This window comes from Drosophila nasuta, chromosome X, assembly GCF_023558535.2.
Source record: "Drosophila nasuta strain 15112-1781.00 chromosome X, ASM2355853v1, whole genome shotgun sequence".
NCBI classification, from domain to species: domain Eukaryota; kingdom Metazoa; phylum Arthropoda; class Insecta; order Diptera; family Drosophilidae; genus Drosophila; species Drosophila nasuta.
The window spans coordinates 10,401,944-10,421,211 of NC_083459.1; the positions used below are offsets into that span (position 1 = coordinate 10,401,944).

A 19,268-nucleotide genomic window follows, 5' to 3' on the forward strand; every position below is an offset into this window, starting at 1 on the left:
CGACATCAATTAAAATTTTTAAAGCAATTGCTTTCAGTTAACTGACAGAGAAGCAAATTCGATATAATTCAAAAATAATTTTTATTATTATTATATTTTGTTGCCATCTCTGCCAAATCCCTTTGACATCTTAGCAATACTCACCTTTTTATTCTATTGACATTCAAGGATTTCAAGAATGTTCCTATTAAATTCACATTTTTTCGAAAAGGGGATTGTGTTGTCCTTTGGCTTGAATATTGCTCTATCCAATACGATCCGATTCAAATACTAAGAAGGACAAAAGCCCTTACAGGAGTCCAAATAAATATTTGGAGAATATCTAATGTTTTGGCTACAGCCTTATTGATCGTGGTAAATCTTATGTAAAACGATGTCTTTTCTTAAAGTCTATAATCACGCCAAAGGACACTCAAATCATTCCTTCAGGAGAATTACAAGTTTTTAATCATTAGGCTACTCCCATATTTTAGTGATGCCGAACGATAGAGTTTATCCTATGGCCAAGATCGCGTCCTCAAAGTATGCTATAAAAAATAAAGTTATTGTAGCGCCAATTTAAAATTTGAAAGTCACCTTTCGTCAAATTTCGAAAATAACGAACGATCTTGATTGAATTTTTAATACAGCCACTTGCTGCTGATTTATGCTCGCCTGGTATTTCTACTAATGATAGGGCACTTGTTAAGTGTTCGGGGCTTAGAATTTGAGAGACAGACTATGGATGCCAAGTGTATTAATGATTTGCGTCTTCGCTGAGCCTAAGAGTGTGCTACGATAATGGCAAATTTCGGCTGTTGTTAGTCATAAAGAATTTGAAGAACTGTGAATGTCAAGTCTTCGCTAAGCCTAAAAATGTGCCACGTCAAACGTACATTGAGATCGATACGTCTTTAAAGATGCATCTTTTTAAAATATTGAATCACTCAAATAGCTTTGAAATTGTATAAATTTATTATATATTTATATGTATACATACAAAAAAAAAAACAAATAGAATATATTGCATTTGCAAATAATAAGACCTTAGGAGCTAAGTACAAAAAAATAATTGAGTTATTTTTAGTACACAAAGAAAAAAATTGTGTTCAATTAAGCTTATGCGATCAAGTGATAAACTTAGCTAAATTAAACCGTTTTCAGTTCTGGTTCTTAGCTCTAAAGCTAACATTAGATTATGGTAAATATAATGCAGTATAAGTATCTGCTAAATAATCACTATACATTACTTAAAAGATATACAAATTTTTGGGTTATTGCAGAGTAGGAGCGTGAAAGCGTGACTAAAATGTTAGCTTTGTATCGTGTATCATTACATTGGCTTACCAATTAATTTTGCCCGCCCAAACCTTAAGACTCGTAGTAGTAGTAGATGAACATATTTTCACAATGCTAACATAAATTTAGTAAATATGGTTACTGAAACACACGCACACACATTACATGTAGATGAGATGATGAGAGTGCATAGTTATTAGCCCCAGGTTATCGATCGATTGATTGATTGGTTGATTGATTGGTTGCTTGCTTGCTTAGTAGCTGTTTACCTTTGGCGCCTCGCTCAGTCAAAATATGATTGGTGTGTGTCCCCCCACCTGACGCGTCGTCTACCTGATGTTGGCAAACAGATTGAGAACCGATTTGTTCTCCTTCTGGCTGCGCGCCTTACTAAACACATTCCAAAAGCGCAACGTCTCATCGCCAGCGCCCGTAACAATCGCCTCGCCATCCGGACTGAGTGCCAAATAGAGTACACGATACGAGTGGCCAGTTAGTTTGGCCACCTGCGTCAGCGACGGGTATTTCCACACGAGTATCTGATTCTGCGAGTATCCATGTGTGGAGACCAGCTCCGATGAGTGCTTCGACCAGGCCAAATTGCACACCTGCGAGCCAGTGTCCACGCACTGCATGGGCTGACCCGTCAGCGTGTTCCAGAAGCGTATGCAACGATCGGCAGTGCCGCCGCCGCTGGCCAGCAGTCCGTGGTGGTGCGGTGACCAAGCAATTGCTTTCACTGCCGCCATATGTTCCGTATACGATTGCACCGGATTCACCGAGTGTTGATTCCACACGTATAACCGATTGTCGTTGCCACCGCTGGCCAAATACTGATTGTCCGGCGACCATTTGAGGCCGCAAACCTCTTGACGATGGCCGGCCAGACGTCGCTCCGACTGCAGCTGAGGTGTGCGAGTGTCGCGCTGAATAATCCAACGATCTCTCGATCCACTCGACAGAATGTCACTGTTCCAGGCCAAAGCACCCACGCGTGCCGAATGTCCATTGAGTTTGTTGATCTGTTGGAGTGTGAGAGAAGTGAGAATTAAGACATATTCTTCAGCATTGTATAGAAGAAGTCGCGCACTCACCTGCTTGTTGGCTGCCACATCCCAGACGGTGACGTAGCCATGGTGTGTGCCCACGGCAACAGTGTTGCCACGTTCGTTCCATGACACGGATGTCACTGTATTCGAATCGGGACTGAGATCGCACAAGCGGGTTACCTGTTTACATTACGAGACGGAGAATGAGTTACAGTTGAAAGTAGTTGTTTGCTCGATCGTTGCTCGAGTTGTTTACACTCACCTGACTGGTGCACGCGCTCCAGAGATATACACAACTGCCGAGGCCAACGGCGAGCACATTCTGCGACGACCAGTCAACCAGATTGAGATAGAAGTCATCCTGCAGTTCGGGCGCATCGAGCACTTTGAATGGTATCCGCGAAATCTTGCGCGTCGCTTTGCGCGGCGATCGTAACAGCTTCTGGCTCTTGGCGCTCACCGGCGACAACGAGTACGGGCATTCCCCATTGTAGTCCTGCAAATATGGGAGTAGAAGAAACACGTCAAGTCATATATCAATTAGTTTGCTCTGGTTAAGTCGACCAAATTGCCAAAGCAAAGCGGCGAGCTTTGTTTGCGCGTCGCGTACTTGGCTCGCCAATTAACGCCACGGTGCTAAAAGCGGCGACCGCGTCCGCAATCGCATTCCCCTTGCCTCTACCCCTTGCCGCCTCTAACTTCCACACGCACTCTAAGCAATTCTTCATCGCTTCCCTGGCATAGAAAATGCGTAAAACAGAAGTGTGTTAAGCGTATGCGCCTCCTCCTCCTCCTTCTCTCGCCCTTCCGCATTTCCCCTGTGCCATGCATCGCTGCCTTACGCAATCGACGCAATTACGAATGCGTGGGCCGAGCCAAGAGGCATCCACGCACTGAAGCCAAGCCGTTGTTGTAGCTGCCTCTGTGCGTGTCCAACTACTGTCCAACACAATTCCCATGCAAAATGTAAGACCTTCAATTGAAGTAGGCTTCAAGATAATAATGCAATAGATACTTTTCGATATACGCAACTAGAGACTACAAATAGATACAGTAGTTCCATCTATAGATAAGATGGAGCTGTAGATAAAACAGATTATATAAATACTGACATTTGTGTATGTTCAGATCTCTAGTTACTTTATTACTACTTCACATTGTGATTCAAAAGACAGCTTTAAAAATACAGCAAGAATTGAACCGAAAAATACTTTTGGTAGCTTAATTAGACAGTCCCAACTATCCGTACATCTGTTTATCTAATTACTATAATGTGTGACTAGTTGACTAATTCGTTTGCCACTTGCAACTGGCTCAGATTTGTCATCGCTGTGCTTTGCTTTGCTTTGGTCAGTCAGTGTCAGTGTCTGGGTCTCGGGGTTCTGGGATCTGTCTGTCCACACCCCATTTTCGATTCTGATTCAGCAGGCAAACATCCCGACAAACAGACAAGCAACGCACTGATCGCAGTTCACATTTGTATTTGTATTTGTATTTCATTTTTATTTAATGTTTGCTCGCGATAAGATTGCCTGGGATATGGATAAGCAGCAGCAGGAGGAGTTGGAGGCGGAATGAGTCTGGGTCAACCCACTTGACGCTTGGCTCCGTGTGCGCTTTTAATTCCGCTGGCAAATTAAAATTTAATTCAATTAACAAGCGCGTGCAGAGCGAGTACTTGGAACGTTAATAACATTGACCAGAGAGTTGAGTCTCTCAAATTGCGTGACGCAGTCGCAGTTGAGTGGAGGGAAGAGGAAGAGGGGGATAGAGATGTGTGTGTTCTATGGCTCACTTTGCACTTTGGGCCAGCAATTTAATGGCTCAACTCAACTCGAGTTGGCTCCGTTTTTTGTTTCTGCTGCTTTCTGGGAATACCGTCACACACATGTGGCAGTTAAATAGCTCTGGAGCTCTGTGGTCAGTCTGTTGCGAGTGTGTTGTGTTATGGGATTGCCTCAGTGGGCCCATAAAGCGTACAAGCAACTGCCATTAAATTTAAATGCTTTTCGATGCCAAGTGCGGATGCCAACCACGTGTGTGTATGTACGAGTGTGTGTGTGTGTGTGTGAATGTGTACCAAGCTATGCCTATTAGAAATTCAATTCAACAACCAACAACTACACATCTCGCAGCGACTGTTAGAGAGCGAGACAGAGAGCATTGAAACTCCGCTACAAACCAAGTTCAAATCCACTGCCAACAAATTCACGTTGTCTTTCTTTCGATTAAATCTCTCTTTCTCAGTGGCTGGCTTGTCCGCTTGTTGAGTCCGTTGCTATGTTGTCTGTCCGGCTGTCGTTGTTGTCATTCGAAATTGTCATCAGTCAACAGCAGCAGTCATCATCATCAGTTGTTGTCTTTGTTGTTGGTTGTCTACCCTTTGCACTCTGCTTGTCTTTGTGCCAAAAAATTGTCTGTCAAGTCGCAACATAATCAAGTTCTTTCACATCTACGCAATTCTGCGAAACACATGCTCTAGAGAGCGACGCCCAAGCTATCGATAGTATGCAACTACTATCGAACATTGAAGAAATCGACTATCGAGTGTTTGAGATAATAAACATTTCTGAACATTCTTCGAAATATCAATGAGAATTGAAACAAAGTTGATATGCAAAAAAATTTGGGTTTTAATCGCGGAATCTATGAAGTTCAAAGAAAACACACTCCAAGCACATTGAAAGCTTCAGTTAATGTTTCCTTATCTTTGTATTGCTTTTCCCCTTGGAATACCTTCCGTTTTAGCCAGCCCAAACATAAGATCATTGGCCATATCATTAACTTCATTTCAATTCTCATTAAAACAATAAATATTAAACAAATTTTAAAACAAGTAAGCGTGTATATTCAAATATAAATTGGAAGCACAATGTTGGTATTTAATTCATTGTTCCTCATTTACATCAGACTTTTTTTGTAAACTTTATCGCTTATCAACTTTATATGCTGATCTGTAGTTATATATTCAGTGCCATACTATTCCCTAATGTGATGTATATTATAAATTATAAAAAGGTGTATCTATTTATTAACTTATAGGCAGATCTGCCACTTAAATACTGTATTACATCTCTAGCTAAATAAATGCGTATAAAAACTATCGATCGCTTTGTTAAGCTCACAGCCAGTCGTGAGTACAGTCACCGCTATTCATTAAGTGCTCTTGCTGAGTGATCTACGATTGTCTCTGCACAGCAAAATGGCGACGAAGCTGAAAAACATGAGGAAAGCTGTCGCAACAAAGCTACAAATCAAGCTCAGTTTGGCAATTGAATGGCGCAAAGAAATGGCAAAGTCATTGGCCAAGTTGCCGGCCGGCAATTGTTGTTGTTGTTATTGCTGTTGTTGTTATTATTATCCCATTGGGGGCGGAGCTCAAAAGACAGCTTATAAATTAAACAAACAAACAACCAACCAGCGGCAGTAAAGCAAAAGGAGCACAAGAGGGGAAAAGTGGAGAGAGAGAGGCGACGAGTGAGAATGTTAATGATCACGATAATGGGAAAGCGAATGAGCATGCGAATGGGATATGGATATGGATATGGATATAATATGAGCAAAAATCCAAGCATGAATGCTCGCGAATGTGAGTTTGAACCTGTCGCGACGAAACTCTTTGCATTGCTTACTGCTTGCTGCTTAGTTAATCACTGAATCACTAAACCACTGAATCACTGTGGCCAAGTAGTCAAGTAGTCAAGTGGCCAAATGGTTAAATGGCCAACTGGTCAAGTGGCTTTCAGCGTGGCTAAGAGTTCAAGTTAATGCGATGCTAATGCCACAAGTCTGCTGCATAAATTAATATCAATAATAATAAAAATAATACAATAAACAAGCAAACAAACCAAAGTCGAAAAGACGCGGCCAGCCAAAAATAGCTGAGAAGCGACCCAAGAGCATTGTATTTGTATAATTCTTTAATGGGTATTCCAAATGGCCCCCAACAGGTGCACGATCGGACTATGAAAGCGAAACGACAACACGATAACGATGTCTTCTTTTCGGCTCATGATTAAAGACTAGACACAATTTTAGAGAGTGTGAGAAACACTCACAATAATGAACTATAGTATATATGAGAGAGAGTGAGAGAGAAAGCTGCGCCTACCTCTAAATGCAATATATAACAATCGTCTACTCATTGATCATTCATGCTTCCATGCCGCTGACTGACTCATTTAAAAGCACCTCTCACACTCACACTCACACACAACGAATATGTTGGCCAGGTAAATGCATTTGCGATTCATAAATCTTCAAAGTGCTCCAATAAATTTGAAACGCACAACTTTTGAGGCGTCTCTGTGCTTCAGACTAGAACTTGATTATTTATATTTGAATAATGCTTCATATTGTGCAGTAGACTTCGTCGATTTAAAAGCTAAATATGAGTCATGTGTGTTGAAATACTTTTATATTAATTTATTCTTTACATACAGATTTATTTAGTAGTACCTTAATTACACATATTGATGCCTCACACCTATGTGGTTGAGTTCATTAATATGCATTTTCAACTGAGATTTTGTGGTATTTTCTTAAAAACAAAAAAGTAAAAAAGCTACATTCATGTATACTGGTATATAATGAAGAAAATACTGAAGTATACCGAGTATTATATTTGGTATATCAATATATCATAGGTCTACATTCGAAATATACCACAGTGTACAAAATATACCAAATTGTCAACCAAAGCAACTTAGATCCATCTACAGCAGCCATTCTTCCCTTAGCAAATTATTTCTAAATAAATTCTGTTTTATTTTATGGTTTCAATAGGGTAGAAGGCTATTACATTGGGTATATTATTGCTTTGGTTGAAAATCTGGTATATTAGGCACTCTATGACATATTTTGAACGTGGTACTATGTTATACTATATCCCACATATAGCCTTTAGTATTTTTACAGTACAATACTTTTCGAAAAGAATTATAGCTTGGAAAATCTCTTCAATTTGCTATTATTATATCTCTATCTATCTATCTACTTAATTTTCTATTATTATATTCGAGTTAGAGTTAGCAACTTTAATAAACTTTAATAATAAAAATTTGTTGACAATCTATTCTTAACACAAATCAGCTGTAGCTTGATGCTGAGATTTCTTTCTTCTACGTGTTGAGTCGTCAGCATACAGCTGTCAATTTCCATATTTATCAGATGAAGTATATCAGAAAAAGATAGCGAGTTCTTCTTAGTCTTTAGCGTGGTCAAAGCTCACGTCAAGCTGCCATCAAAACACGTTAAATATGTGCGAATTTTGCGACTGAATGCGAGTCGAAAGATCTTCAGTGGCGAATTAAGCAATTACTTCAGTTTGGGCCATAGAATGCGATATATAACGCGACTGACAGATTGGCAGCTTGGCAGTTTTGGGTCTCAATGGGGACTACTGTAAGTACGTGTGGCCAGCGAAATAGATAGATGGATGGATTGGCTATTATTTATGACGGCGACCGCACATAATTGAATTATATTTATTATTTGTGATTTGTTCGTCTGGGTTTTGGGGTCTGGCCTGGCTTAGCTGTTTTGTTATGACCAGGCCCAAAAAAGATCCGAAAACCCAGACGAATACAATGAGTCAAAAAATGCTTGAAGTTGGACGCGGGGTGTGGCACACACACACACACACACACACACACACACATAAGGCAAAGTTGTTGTGCGTTAATTGTGTGGGCGTGATGTAGATGAATGGCCGCTGATTGAGGCGACAATTTCATAGGTAGCTACCTCCCCCTGATCACTTCTTCTGCCCACAGAGCTGTACGACTCCCTCTAAGACAATCTGAGCCCATTAATCAAAAACCAAATAGCCAAATGTGAGCACAAGACGAATATGGCCAGAATGACACGTTAATGGAGCGCTTGAGCTAAACTTGCCCGCGGACATAAACAAGTACCTTCTCCCCTCCCTCTCTCTCTCTCTGTCTGTCTCTGCCCTCGAGCTCTGCGGGATCTGAGAAGAGGTCTGGTTATTCATTGCGTGCGCTTATTGACTCAAGTGTCGTTTTAGACCACTGAAGTAGTTGGGCAAACGGGCGACGCGAGCTCCAAACAATTGCTCCGATGCTTCATCTCAATCTCTCTCCATCTTCCCGTCTCTTTCTGTATGTGCTAGAGATGATCGCATGATCGTAGCACGAATCACGAAAAGCACAAATGAACATTATTTTTAATTGAAAGAAATCTGCAATCTATTAACATTCATATGAACTAAAGAAGCCATTAAAGAAAAAGGGAGAAATAGGATTATAAATCGAATTTGATTATTTCATACAATATTTTTTATAGTTCCAGCGAGTTTTACTAGCGATCATTATCGATATCGAATGTCTGTTAGGGATGTAAGCAGACTCGCTCGTGATTGCTCGTGTCACGTGGCGCTGTTAACTGAGACTCAAATCGATGTCGCCTCGAATTCAAGACTGCGATTCATATTCATATTTATATTCACATTTTGGAATGGAAAAGGCTTTTGTTCTTGTTGCTGCTCACTTGGCAGTCGAAACGTTTTTGTTATTCTTATTGTTGTTGTTGTTGTTGTTGTTGGCAACGTGTCAACTGTCAGAAATTAGTCAAAGCAAAGCGGACAATGGGCACAGAGACGAGGCAGCACTGTGAGACGTGTCGCCGTCGTCGTTGGAGCAATTGAAGCAAACATAAATCTGATAAGCGCGCAAATATGTCAGCTCAAATGATGACGATCGCCATTAACATTAACCAAATACAATTTGGCCGGAATGAAATAAACAACCACAAAAAACACTTGCCTCTTCAGCGGCAATTGACAAGTGGCAAGTGGCAACAGTTGAATAGAAAACATAAAGAAATAGATAAATTGAAAAAAAGTGAATAAATGTTCGAATATAAATAATAAATGGGAACGTGCAAACAGACAAGAAGAGCAACAAAAGCAACAAATCAACTAAGAACCGGCTGTACCAACACACAACGAGGCTTCAGCAGAAGCCAAAGCTGTAGCTGAAATCAAAGTGTGTTAACCCCAAATCGAGCTGAACCGATCCGGTCTCTAACCATCATCAAAGGCAGCCACCAGCCACCACGACGAGGCCAAAAAAAGAGAGCGTGAGAGGAAACAATAGAAGAGATAGAAAGAGAGAGAGACTGACTGAATGCTTTTCACCCTCTTCCCATGGTCAGAGTTTTTCTCAAACCGGTTGTCACAGATTAATAGACAGACGGACGGACAGAGGGAAAGATGGACAAATATGTGCATTAGATACATATTTGGCAGCATGAGATACAAATATGTACACACACTTTGAATGAGATAGATTTGTTTAGATGCCACAGAAGATATTCAACTAAGTAGAGGACACTTGCCTGGGAAACACAGTTCGAAGACAATTCGAAGACAGTTCGAAGAACTATGCCACACATAACTAATAGCCAAAGATACTCTGCATCAGATAGGCTGTGCTAAAAGGCAAATACAAGTGTACAATCAAATGGATAATCAGACTGCCAAAGAAGAGGCGCAAATTGGCAAACTTGTGTTATAACTAAGTTGTATATTAATTAAGCACAAGGAGAGATTAGTTTAAAGTCTCCAAATGTATCTACAAACATTTAACAAAAGATACACAATCTCCCATTTTGTAGATTTCTTTCGATAAAGAAGAATAACAAAATATAATTGAATATTAAAGAAATAAAAATAACAGTTTAAAGAGTCTGTCTTTAAATGTATTTATAAAGTATCTAGAATGTATCTAGTAGATACAAAAAGATACACAATCTACAAAAATCTAATATTAACGAAGCAAAAAGCACAGTATCAAAAGATACACAAACCATTACAATCGGAAATCAGATTATTTACAAGTTAGAAAGCTCAGTTGACTATGAGATATCCTCTACCCATTTTGAATCAGACCAAATTGAGTTTTAAAATATACCAAATTAATATACCAACAAATACTAAAATTTGGTATATTGGTACAGTATTTAAAATATGCCATATAGTACACAATATACCTTAGATTACAAAATATACTAAATGGTCAGCTAAAGCAGCTAAGATTCAATTTCCTATCCTATCCTATGACTAGCGGGTATACAAAAGATTAACAATCCATATTCGATTATTAGATACATAAAGAAACTTTTGTTTGCATTTTGATGCCAACACATTGATGGATCGTCGTCGTGATAAATTTCGATATTAGAAGGTAACTAGGTAAATAGAGGGGAGCACAAGTTGCTGGTTAATTGATTGCAACTGTCGAAGAGAGAGCATTCCCAGGGTCGCATCACAAGAGTCCATGACCTGCTGCCCGCTAGATAGAGAGAAGTGCATTCAACCCAAGACTCAACACTCAACAGTCAACACTCGACGATCTAACGGACGACGCATTCTTACAAAAGCCTGTTGGCTCAATTAGTTCACACAGATCAGACTGCAAATTCAATTAGTGCAACGCAACAACAAAGAGCGAAATAACTCGTGTCAATTGCTCGAATTGTGTTATATGTCTGGCAGGGGGGGGGGAATGAAGAAACTCACCTGCTTGGTGGGTGATTGGTATTTGAAGAGGCTGCGCTTCGCCGCCGGCGTATATGAGTTCTCGTTGCGCTCCTCGCCCGCGGTCTTCACATCATCGATGGCCGAGCCAAGGAGCTCGTTCTTCAAGAGGCACGAATAGGCCAAACTATCGCGTGCCGTTTCGCCGCAATCCCTTTGCTTTTTGCTCGTCTGTGGCGAGTTATCATTGGACTTGCTAATGGACGCGAAGCTCGTCTGCCAATTGTTGTGTGCCCTGCGAAAAATGCGAAATACGAAATGTGAAATGTGAGATTAAATGAATATGTTAATAATTAATGCAATTAATGTAAATCAAAACGTTTGCCTCTCCTCCTTCTCCTTCTCCAAAATGGAAGGCTATGATAACTTCACCGACTGTGTGGATTTCTTGTATTTATTTTTGCAAACCAAGCACAAAGCATGGCAAAAACTTTTGCCAAATATAAATTATTTATACACAATCAACAATAGCAAAAACAGCGAAAAAGTGGGGAGGAGAGGTAGAGCAACAATCGCAATCGCAACTGCAAAATAAATTTATGCAAACGCGTTCAAATTCAATTGTGCGATGTGTCTGGCGCAAGGGGACCTCACAAATGACTCTTAACACCCTTCGTGTCTGCTTACAATGCGATGGCGACGGCGACGACTCCCCACATTCCCATCCCCATCCCCATCCCCATTGATCCCCCTCTTTGGATACCTTGGTTAGCCGCCACGTAATGCAAACATTAAGACGGCCAATTGTTATTATTTTTGCTCATAAAACATAAAAAACGTGTGCAACGTGCAAAAAAATATTGAATGTCAAATTCGCGCAAAAATATAAATTTGCAAATGTTTGCTAACTTGCAAAAAACACAAAAAAAAAAACGAAAATTGCCAAATTTGCCATTGAAATTTGGCCAAGTGTGAGAGAATTTCAACCTGCCCCCCAAAACGTGATTAACGAAGGGAGGCGGAGGCAAGAGGCATTTGAAGATTGCATTGCACGACAACTGTTTATGCATGCAACACATGCGTCTCTTCTTCTACCGCCCCCTTCAACTCCTCCTCCCCCCGCCCTGGCACGTTGCCACTTCCCGTGTGTGTCCCATTGACAATTGGCTTCAGCGGCTCATATCTGGCAAACGCATTTGAAGCACCTACTTCCACCTACAATAAATCAAATGTACAAGGCAAGCGGCAGCAACAGCTGCAGGCTTCAGTTTGGGGCAAGGTGGCACTAACCGGGAGGCAGGTGGCAAGTGGCATGGAGCAATGACAATTCAATCAACACAGGTGACGAAGCGAGCCACAAGCCAAGGCGAAGAACAACACGAAAGAGTTTGATGACTTTGTGGTAAACAGAATATTATGCATTGACTTTAAGTTGCAATTTATTTGGTTTCAATTTTATTTAAGAAGCTAGAGGGTTAACCCTATATTATATATATTATTCTGTGATGCTTTTTGGATTTGTTCTTTGAAAACAAAACAACATTAGAACTTTAAAAACTGTAACATTTGATTATAAAGCTACATAATTTAACATTGTGGAACAAATACAATTGTATAACTTTTATACAGAAATAAATAGGTTTAATAAGTTAAACATAAAACAAAAATTTGTTGTTTTTTGGTATGTTATTCAGTTTATAGCACTCTAGCCTAACGATAAGAGAGTTTCATAAAGAAATACAAACATTCAATAATTAAGCTATCCCCTATTGAAATGCTAAGAAAAAAGTATTGGAAAATATAATCTTGTAACAATCTAAAATATTTATTGACATTTTTTACTGCGCAGCAAACAATTTGAAATGAGTCGATTAAAAGTGCTCAGAATCAACTTCCAGTTAAATGTTTTAAATGTGGAAAAGCAGCTAAAGTCATTTCATTAATATTGATTTGATTTCCATTTCAATTGTCGAACTAGAACACAAAAATTAAAATAAATACTAACAGTATTTGAAAATATACTATATATATACTAAAAGTGTAATATTTCAAATGTAATTACTGCATAAATATTTAAAACTTCCAATTAAATGTTCTTAAATCTCCGAAACCCATAAAATTTGAAACACTCAAAAATACAGTCGAAAATTATAAAATTTTACAATTTTTAACTGCGGAGGGAAAAATATAAATATCGTACAAATATACTAAAAGCGCAATATTTAAAAATATTAATACCACATAACTACTTAAAACTTTATACTCAATTTTTGAAAATAGCTTTAGAAAAATACTCAAAAATATTATATTGTAACAGTCGAAAGTATTTGACGAAGGGAAAAAATATTTGAAAATATAAATACTGTACAAATATACTTAAATTACAATATTTGAAAATATAAATACTGCATAAGCAATTTAAACTAATGTTCTTAAATATTCGAAAACAATACATGATATTCTAGCTTTAAATAAATACTCGAAAATATAAAATATTTATCAAAATTTGCTATTTTTAAACAGCGCAGCGAAAAATTTAAAACAAAGACAAAGACGAACTTTCAGTTAAATGTTTTTAATGTAGAAACGCTACCTCAAAAGTTCCCTCAAGAATTCCGTTTAACCCATTGACGCCAAAAATAACTTAAATTTGGAATTACTTTAGGCTGAGCACGCTTAAAAAATTCTGTCGCTGATCGAATGTGCGGTAAATAAATAAATTGAAGCGTGCAGCTTTCATCGTATTCAATCCAGGAGGTGATCAATAAAACATGTGTCGCCTTATTTTTAGCCGCACTTATTTCTAGAGCAATTGAAAGCTAATCGAATGAAGAGCGAACACAAAACGAATAGTTGTCCAACTAGGGGGTAAAATTGAAGTGAACTACTTGCGGAAGTACTAATAAATAAAAGTGTTGTTCTTTTTTTGTTCGTTGTTCGTTGTTCGTTTGTTTGTTTTGTTTTCTAGGTGAGAACAACAAAAAGTAGACACAAAACACAACGTAGAGCAACGACAACAAAATGAGGAGTTAAGTGAAAGGTGCGCAAATGTTTTGAAGCAAAAGCTGTAATTAGAGAGATACAAGATACAAAGTATGTTGTTGTGATATGGAAGGGGAAAACAGGCAGCCTAGGCAACTGGTTTCCTCCGAATCGGAGACAGAGATAGACACATGGAGTGTGTGAGAGAGAGAGAGGTTGGGGAGTGCAGGAAACTGTGGTTCCGTTAACTAAACGAGGCGCAACCAGGCGGCAAATGTTGTAGAACTCTTGTTGTTGTTGCTGCTGTTGTGTTGCACACGTTTGAAAGCGGAAAAGATGACGTAGCACAACAAATAACGGATGGGGAATGGGTGTGGGGAGGTGTTGTCGAGAGAGTTCACTCACCTGCAGGGAATGAAGCGATCCAGCGATGTTGGTGTCGTCGATGATTCAATATTGCCAAATAGATTTCTCGCCTCGGGACTGTAATGCTTCAGAATGCGCTTCTCGTATTCCGGACTAAACATCTTGTGTGTTGTTACTCTAACTGTGTTATTTCGCTGACTTTGTGTTTCCTGCGATCCTGTTCGAGGAACAACAACAAACCGTAACAGAAACAGGAACTGAACTTTAGTTTCTGGGCACTGCCAAAGAGATAACGAAAATAATCTTGATGATGATCAGCACTGATCTCTGTTGTTGACGTTGATTTCGATCGATGAAATACCAAATTCCTTGTTGGTAACGAACGTTCAAGTACAAAATATATAATGTGTGTGTATGTAATTGCTTTATCTCTTCTTCTATGAAATATATGGGCGATAAAACTTGTGCTGTAAAGAAATCGAGAAGAGAGAAGGAAAGGGAATGAGTTAATTTGAATCGATTTAAATGTTTTTTTTTGTGTACTTGTACTTTGCTTGTTTTTTTGATACCCCGCAAGTAAACATCATGTGAGGTATGATACACAACACAACTAAATGGAATGTTCTTTTACGATTTCTGGTCAAGTTCAGATCTATTATATTTTACAGGGTATCTCGCTAGTTGTTTATATTTGGTTATCTAATATATATAGACAAGTTATACTTCTATATAAGAGTTTTACCTAAAAGATCTTCTAAATTTTTGTATTTTACAGGGTATCTCGCAAGTTGTGCATCTTTTGCTGTCTAGTATATTCGAATTTGAATAAAATTGTAATTTATTTTTGTCGACAGTTTGCAAGCCAGCTCATTAATCAACGTCCGCCACATGGTCCAAACAGTCAACTTGTTTTTTCTAGGCTTTAGAAGTTATGGCCAAAAAGTGTGAGACAGACGACTCTCAAGAGAAGCCCAAGCCCAAGAGAGAAAGAGAAAGAGAAAGAGAAGGAGAGGAAGATAGCAGCGAACTATGTTTGGCGCTTACATGCTGGCTGCATGGCTAATCAGTTGGCCCCTCGAGTGTCTGGTGGGCGTATCAATCACACACACACACTCACACACCCTCTCTCTACGAGTGTGAGTGTGTTATCTGTCCGTCCGTCCGTCCGTTCGTCTGTCTGTCTGTCCAGTTGTATCGCCTGTCATGTTGTTCGAATGTTATTCGCATGGAATGCGACGCGCATACTGAAAAGATGCTCAGATCATCATTGTTTAACTTGGCCAACACGGCTGCTGCTTGGCTAATGAGAGTCTAGAGCTCTAGGGCTGCTCTTCTACGTACGGTGCCATGTGTCTATGCAGTCCCTTGGCACGCGGCTCTCTCGGAGTCAATAGACGGACAATAGTTGGCGTGATTTGCTGTAATTAGTTAATGGGCGTTAACTGCTGCTGCTGCTGCTTCTTCTTGTTGCTTTTGGCCATAGGGAAGTGAATTGTGCAGAGCATGAAATGCACTTAACGCAACGACTCGAAACACTTCCGCGTTTGTTTGGTCATTGATACTAACCTGGCTTAAAAACACTCTCACACACACACACACGTTTCTTGTTCGATTTGAAATACAAAATATATAGAAATTATCAACTGACAACCGACCGAATCGACTCGACTCGACTTCGACACACTGACTCGACTGACTAAGTGAATATCAATCGACTGACTGACTGAATGACTGACTTCTGAGTACGACAGCGACTCCGCTTTCAAAAATCAATTGACGCCCAGGTAGCCAGGCAGCGAGTCAGTCAGTCGGTCATACAGTCCGTCAGTCATTACGTGGCTTCTAGGTAATTTGTTGGTGCTTAGGGAGAGATCCCAAAAGAACAGCCGGCTAGGGCTCGGCTGTGTTCAGGCCAACGGTGCTGGTGCTGATAAAAGTCCCAATACCTTATCGCTAAGCAAACAAATGCGGGCTAAATGAGTCAACGCTCAATCCCCGCTCTTGCATGTTTGAACATGTCGCGCCCTAGCTTTGCTTACGATAAGCAACAAGTGTTGAGCGTTGAGTGGAGTGGGGTAAAGTGAAGTTCTTGTTGCACGTTGGGGTCAGAGACCAACAACACTTGCGCCTCGCTTTCTGCAGAAGCACAGGTTACATCACCACATCACATCACATCACCGAAAGCCATGGGAAATTCACAAGCAAAAACGTTTCCGAGTGCCTAGCACATTAAGAACAATGTTGAAACTTATGACGGCATTTGCAGAACTCTGGCAATCAAATTACCCGCATAGTTTTCAACATCAAATTCGGCTAGTTCACAATATAATTCCATTTTTAAGATTTTACGCATAAATTTGTTAATTTCTTTTGCAAAGATTACGTGCTCCCAATACCTATAAACTATAGGGAATTCTTTCTTTTATATATATATATATAAAAAAAACAAATAAAATTGATTTTAAAATAGGTAACATTAAATAAAAATAGAAAAATAATAATACAAAATACATGTGGGTATTTTGTAAAGAAAAAGCAGCAGAAATTCTACAAAAAATTAATGAGAGTTGCGACTAAAAATTTTTTAACAGGGCGTGCTCGACAATAAGGCGCTTGATAGCCAACAAAAAAGGTAGTATTTTAGACATAATAACTGATTTTATGTGAAATGTGAATAGAATGAAGTAATACATATTTAATTATCAATTTGTGATAATATTATTCAACCTTAAATACAGTTGATTCAGTTTCATTGTATTAAATAAAGATCTATATTAACATAGATAGTTCTAACATATTTAAGGAACATAATTTTGTTTGTAATACAATTTCAATAGTAGTAAATTATTGAACATTACATTTTATATTCAACGAGTCTTCATTATTATTTATTTTTCATTGTTGTCAAACCAAATACAACCAATTTTCCAGTAATTCTTGTTATCATATAGAAACCATAATAAAAATGTTGTCCCTGTCGCTTGATAAGGCATCACCCTCCTTAAGATTGTAAGTCACCCTTCCTATTCAATATTTCACAAATGAAAATCCCCTCGTACAAATTCTCTAAAAAAGTACTTATCACCAATTAAACGGATTGAGAATAAATTGAAAGTAATTTATAGTATTTTTATCTGTACTTTTTCCTTAAGAACTTGAACTAATTTGCTACTATTGACGTTAACGTAGATGATAATATTAACTCACGCACACTTGTGAATTAAAATTACAATTTGTAAAAATAGTCTTCTAAAAATAATAAAAGAAATACGAAATAGTTTTATTTAATGGAGATTAGTTCTATTTCTAGCCAACAAAAAGAAGAGACAAATGATTTCAGCATTTATCATTGCCAGCGTTGCTTCACTGTACTTGCACTGGGGGAAAGACAAAGAGGAGAGGTGGGAGGTGGGGTCTGAAGGCTTTTGGACTTGTTGAACAATGAAAATGATATGTTCTGCTGCGCTGACTGGTTGCTGCTTAATTTCGAAGCGAAGCGAAGGTCAAGAAAAGTCGCTGCTCGACATTTATAGACACTGAGATAATGCTCCCGGTTCCAAGTGGAGACAGTCAAGCAAGCAACAGCTGCCAGGCTGTGGCTCCCACAGCGATAGACGACGTTGCACTTGAACTTTGACGGAGCTATAAATAAACATATAAATAATACACATATACACACATAAAAAGTATGTATTTATGTAAATAAATATGTAGATTATATGCATGGGGATATTATCGGAATTGGTTAACCGCACACCTCAACAAGAGAGGAACAAGTTGCGGTTAGCTTTGCCTTATCAGCCAGCCAACTAGCGTAGTTTTCATGTGTGGGAACATGATAAAGACACGCACCAGCAAAAACAACAGCAGCGATTCCACATGTGCGCTGAGAACACAACAACAACAACACTTATACGTGAACTTAGAAAAGAACCCTTTTTTGTTGAGCCATTGAAGAGCAAAGCAACGAATGTCAACGATTGAATAATAGAGCACAGCACGCGAGAGAGCGAGAGGCCAACAGGAGCAGCGAGTAATCGATAGACACTCACACACACACACACACACAAGCACGCGCGTGCCCCCTCTCCAAAACTGCAGAAGCATATCGGAAATCGAAATAATGTCAAGGACATTTGCTTGATTCCAAATGGCCAAAAGCACAGCGAGACAGCAATAGACGCAGCGCCTGTTGTTGCGTTCGTTGTGTTTGTAGCCAATAACTAAATATTTAATTTAGCAATTTGCAGTAATTGCGTTTTGTTGTTATGTTTCCTATTGTGCACCGACACACACTATGCTGCTAGAAACGCACGCACCGTTAGAGCGGGAGAGAGATATGATGAGAGCAAAAGGCCAGCTGCATACAAGCAAACTCACTAACACTCGCATGCATGGCATTGCATATGCATATGCAGGCAGGGCAGGGGAGACAAACGCACGCTCCCTCTGCTCTCTCGTTCGCTCTCGCGTACAATGTACAGTAGTAGAAAATAGCGGAAAACGTATTTAACTGAATTTTAACTGTCATTTACTGCCGTCGTTCTACAGTTTGCACAATATTTTCGAATGTGCACTGTACATACACTCATTGCACACTTACTTGATGCTGTATTTTGTTATTGTTTGGAATTTTTTTCTTTACGCGCAAAACACTACAAAAACGGTTAATTTTGATTTCATATTAGCTGCTGCTTCTGCTGCACCACCGCTGAGAACACAAACAAATGATTTGGGCAACGCAACGCGACGCGACGCGGAGTGCGTTGGTAAGTCTTCTTCGTCTTGGATGGCGACTGAGTTTATGTCAACGATGCGTTGTAAACGTCGCGCGTATTAAACAAAGATTTGCCTTAATATTTACGTTTGGTTGCTTGGTGTCTCCTTTCACTGTTGCGGTCCGCGCTTGTTCACCGCTGTTTGGATTTGTCCGAAACTTTAGCGTTTTTTTTTGTTCACCGTCTGTTAGGTATTTTCGCCAGTGTGACCGCACCACTGCGTTCAATATGTATTATTTGGTAAATCATATAAATACCAAATATACTATTTTGCAAAGCTGGTCACACTGCAAATGTAATTGGGTTGTTGCATCA

General features: G+C 39.3%; 1 protein-coding gene across 1 annotated transcript; it reads right to left on the bottom strand.

Moving 5' to 3' along the window:
- Window positions 1–1,381: 1,381 nt before the first annotated feature.
- LOC132795993 (fizzy-related protein homolog) lies at window positions 1,382–19,124 on the bottom strand. The gene is made up of 6 exons (XM_060806985.1): window positions 18,779–19,124; window positions 14,215–14,642; window positions 10,870–11,122; window positions 2,590–2,823; window positions 2,373–2,507; window positions 1,382–2,300 (listed from the first exon to the last, which is right to left on the bottom strand). The coding sequence occupies exons 2-6, from the start codon at window positions 14,334–14,336 to the stop codon at window positions 1,608–1,610; spliced, it is 1,437 nt and encodes a 478-aa protein (XP_060662968.1). The 5' UTR covers window positions 14,337–14,642; window positions 18,779–19,124; the 3' UTR covers window positions 1,382–1,607.
- Between the last annotated feature and the right edge of the window lie 144 nt (window positions 19,125–19,268).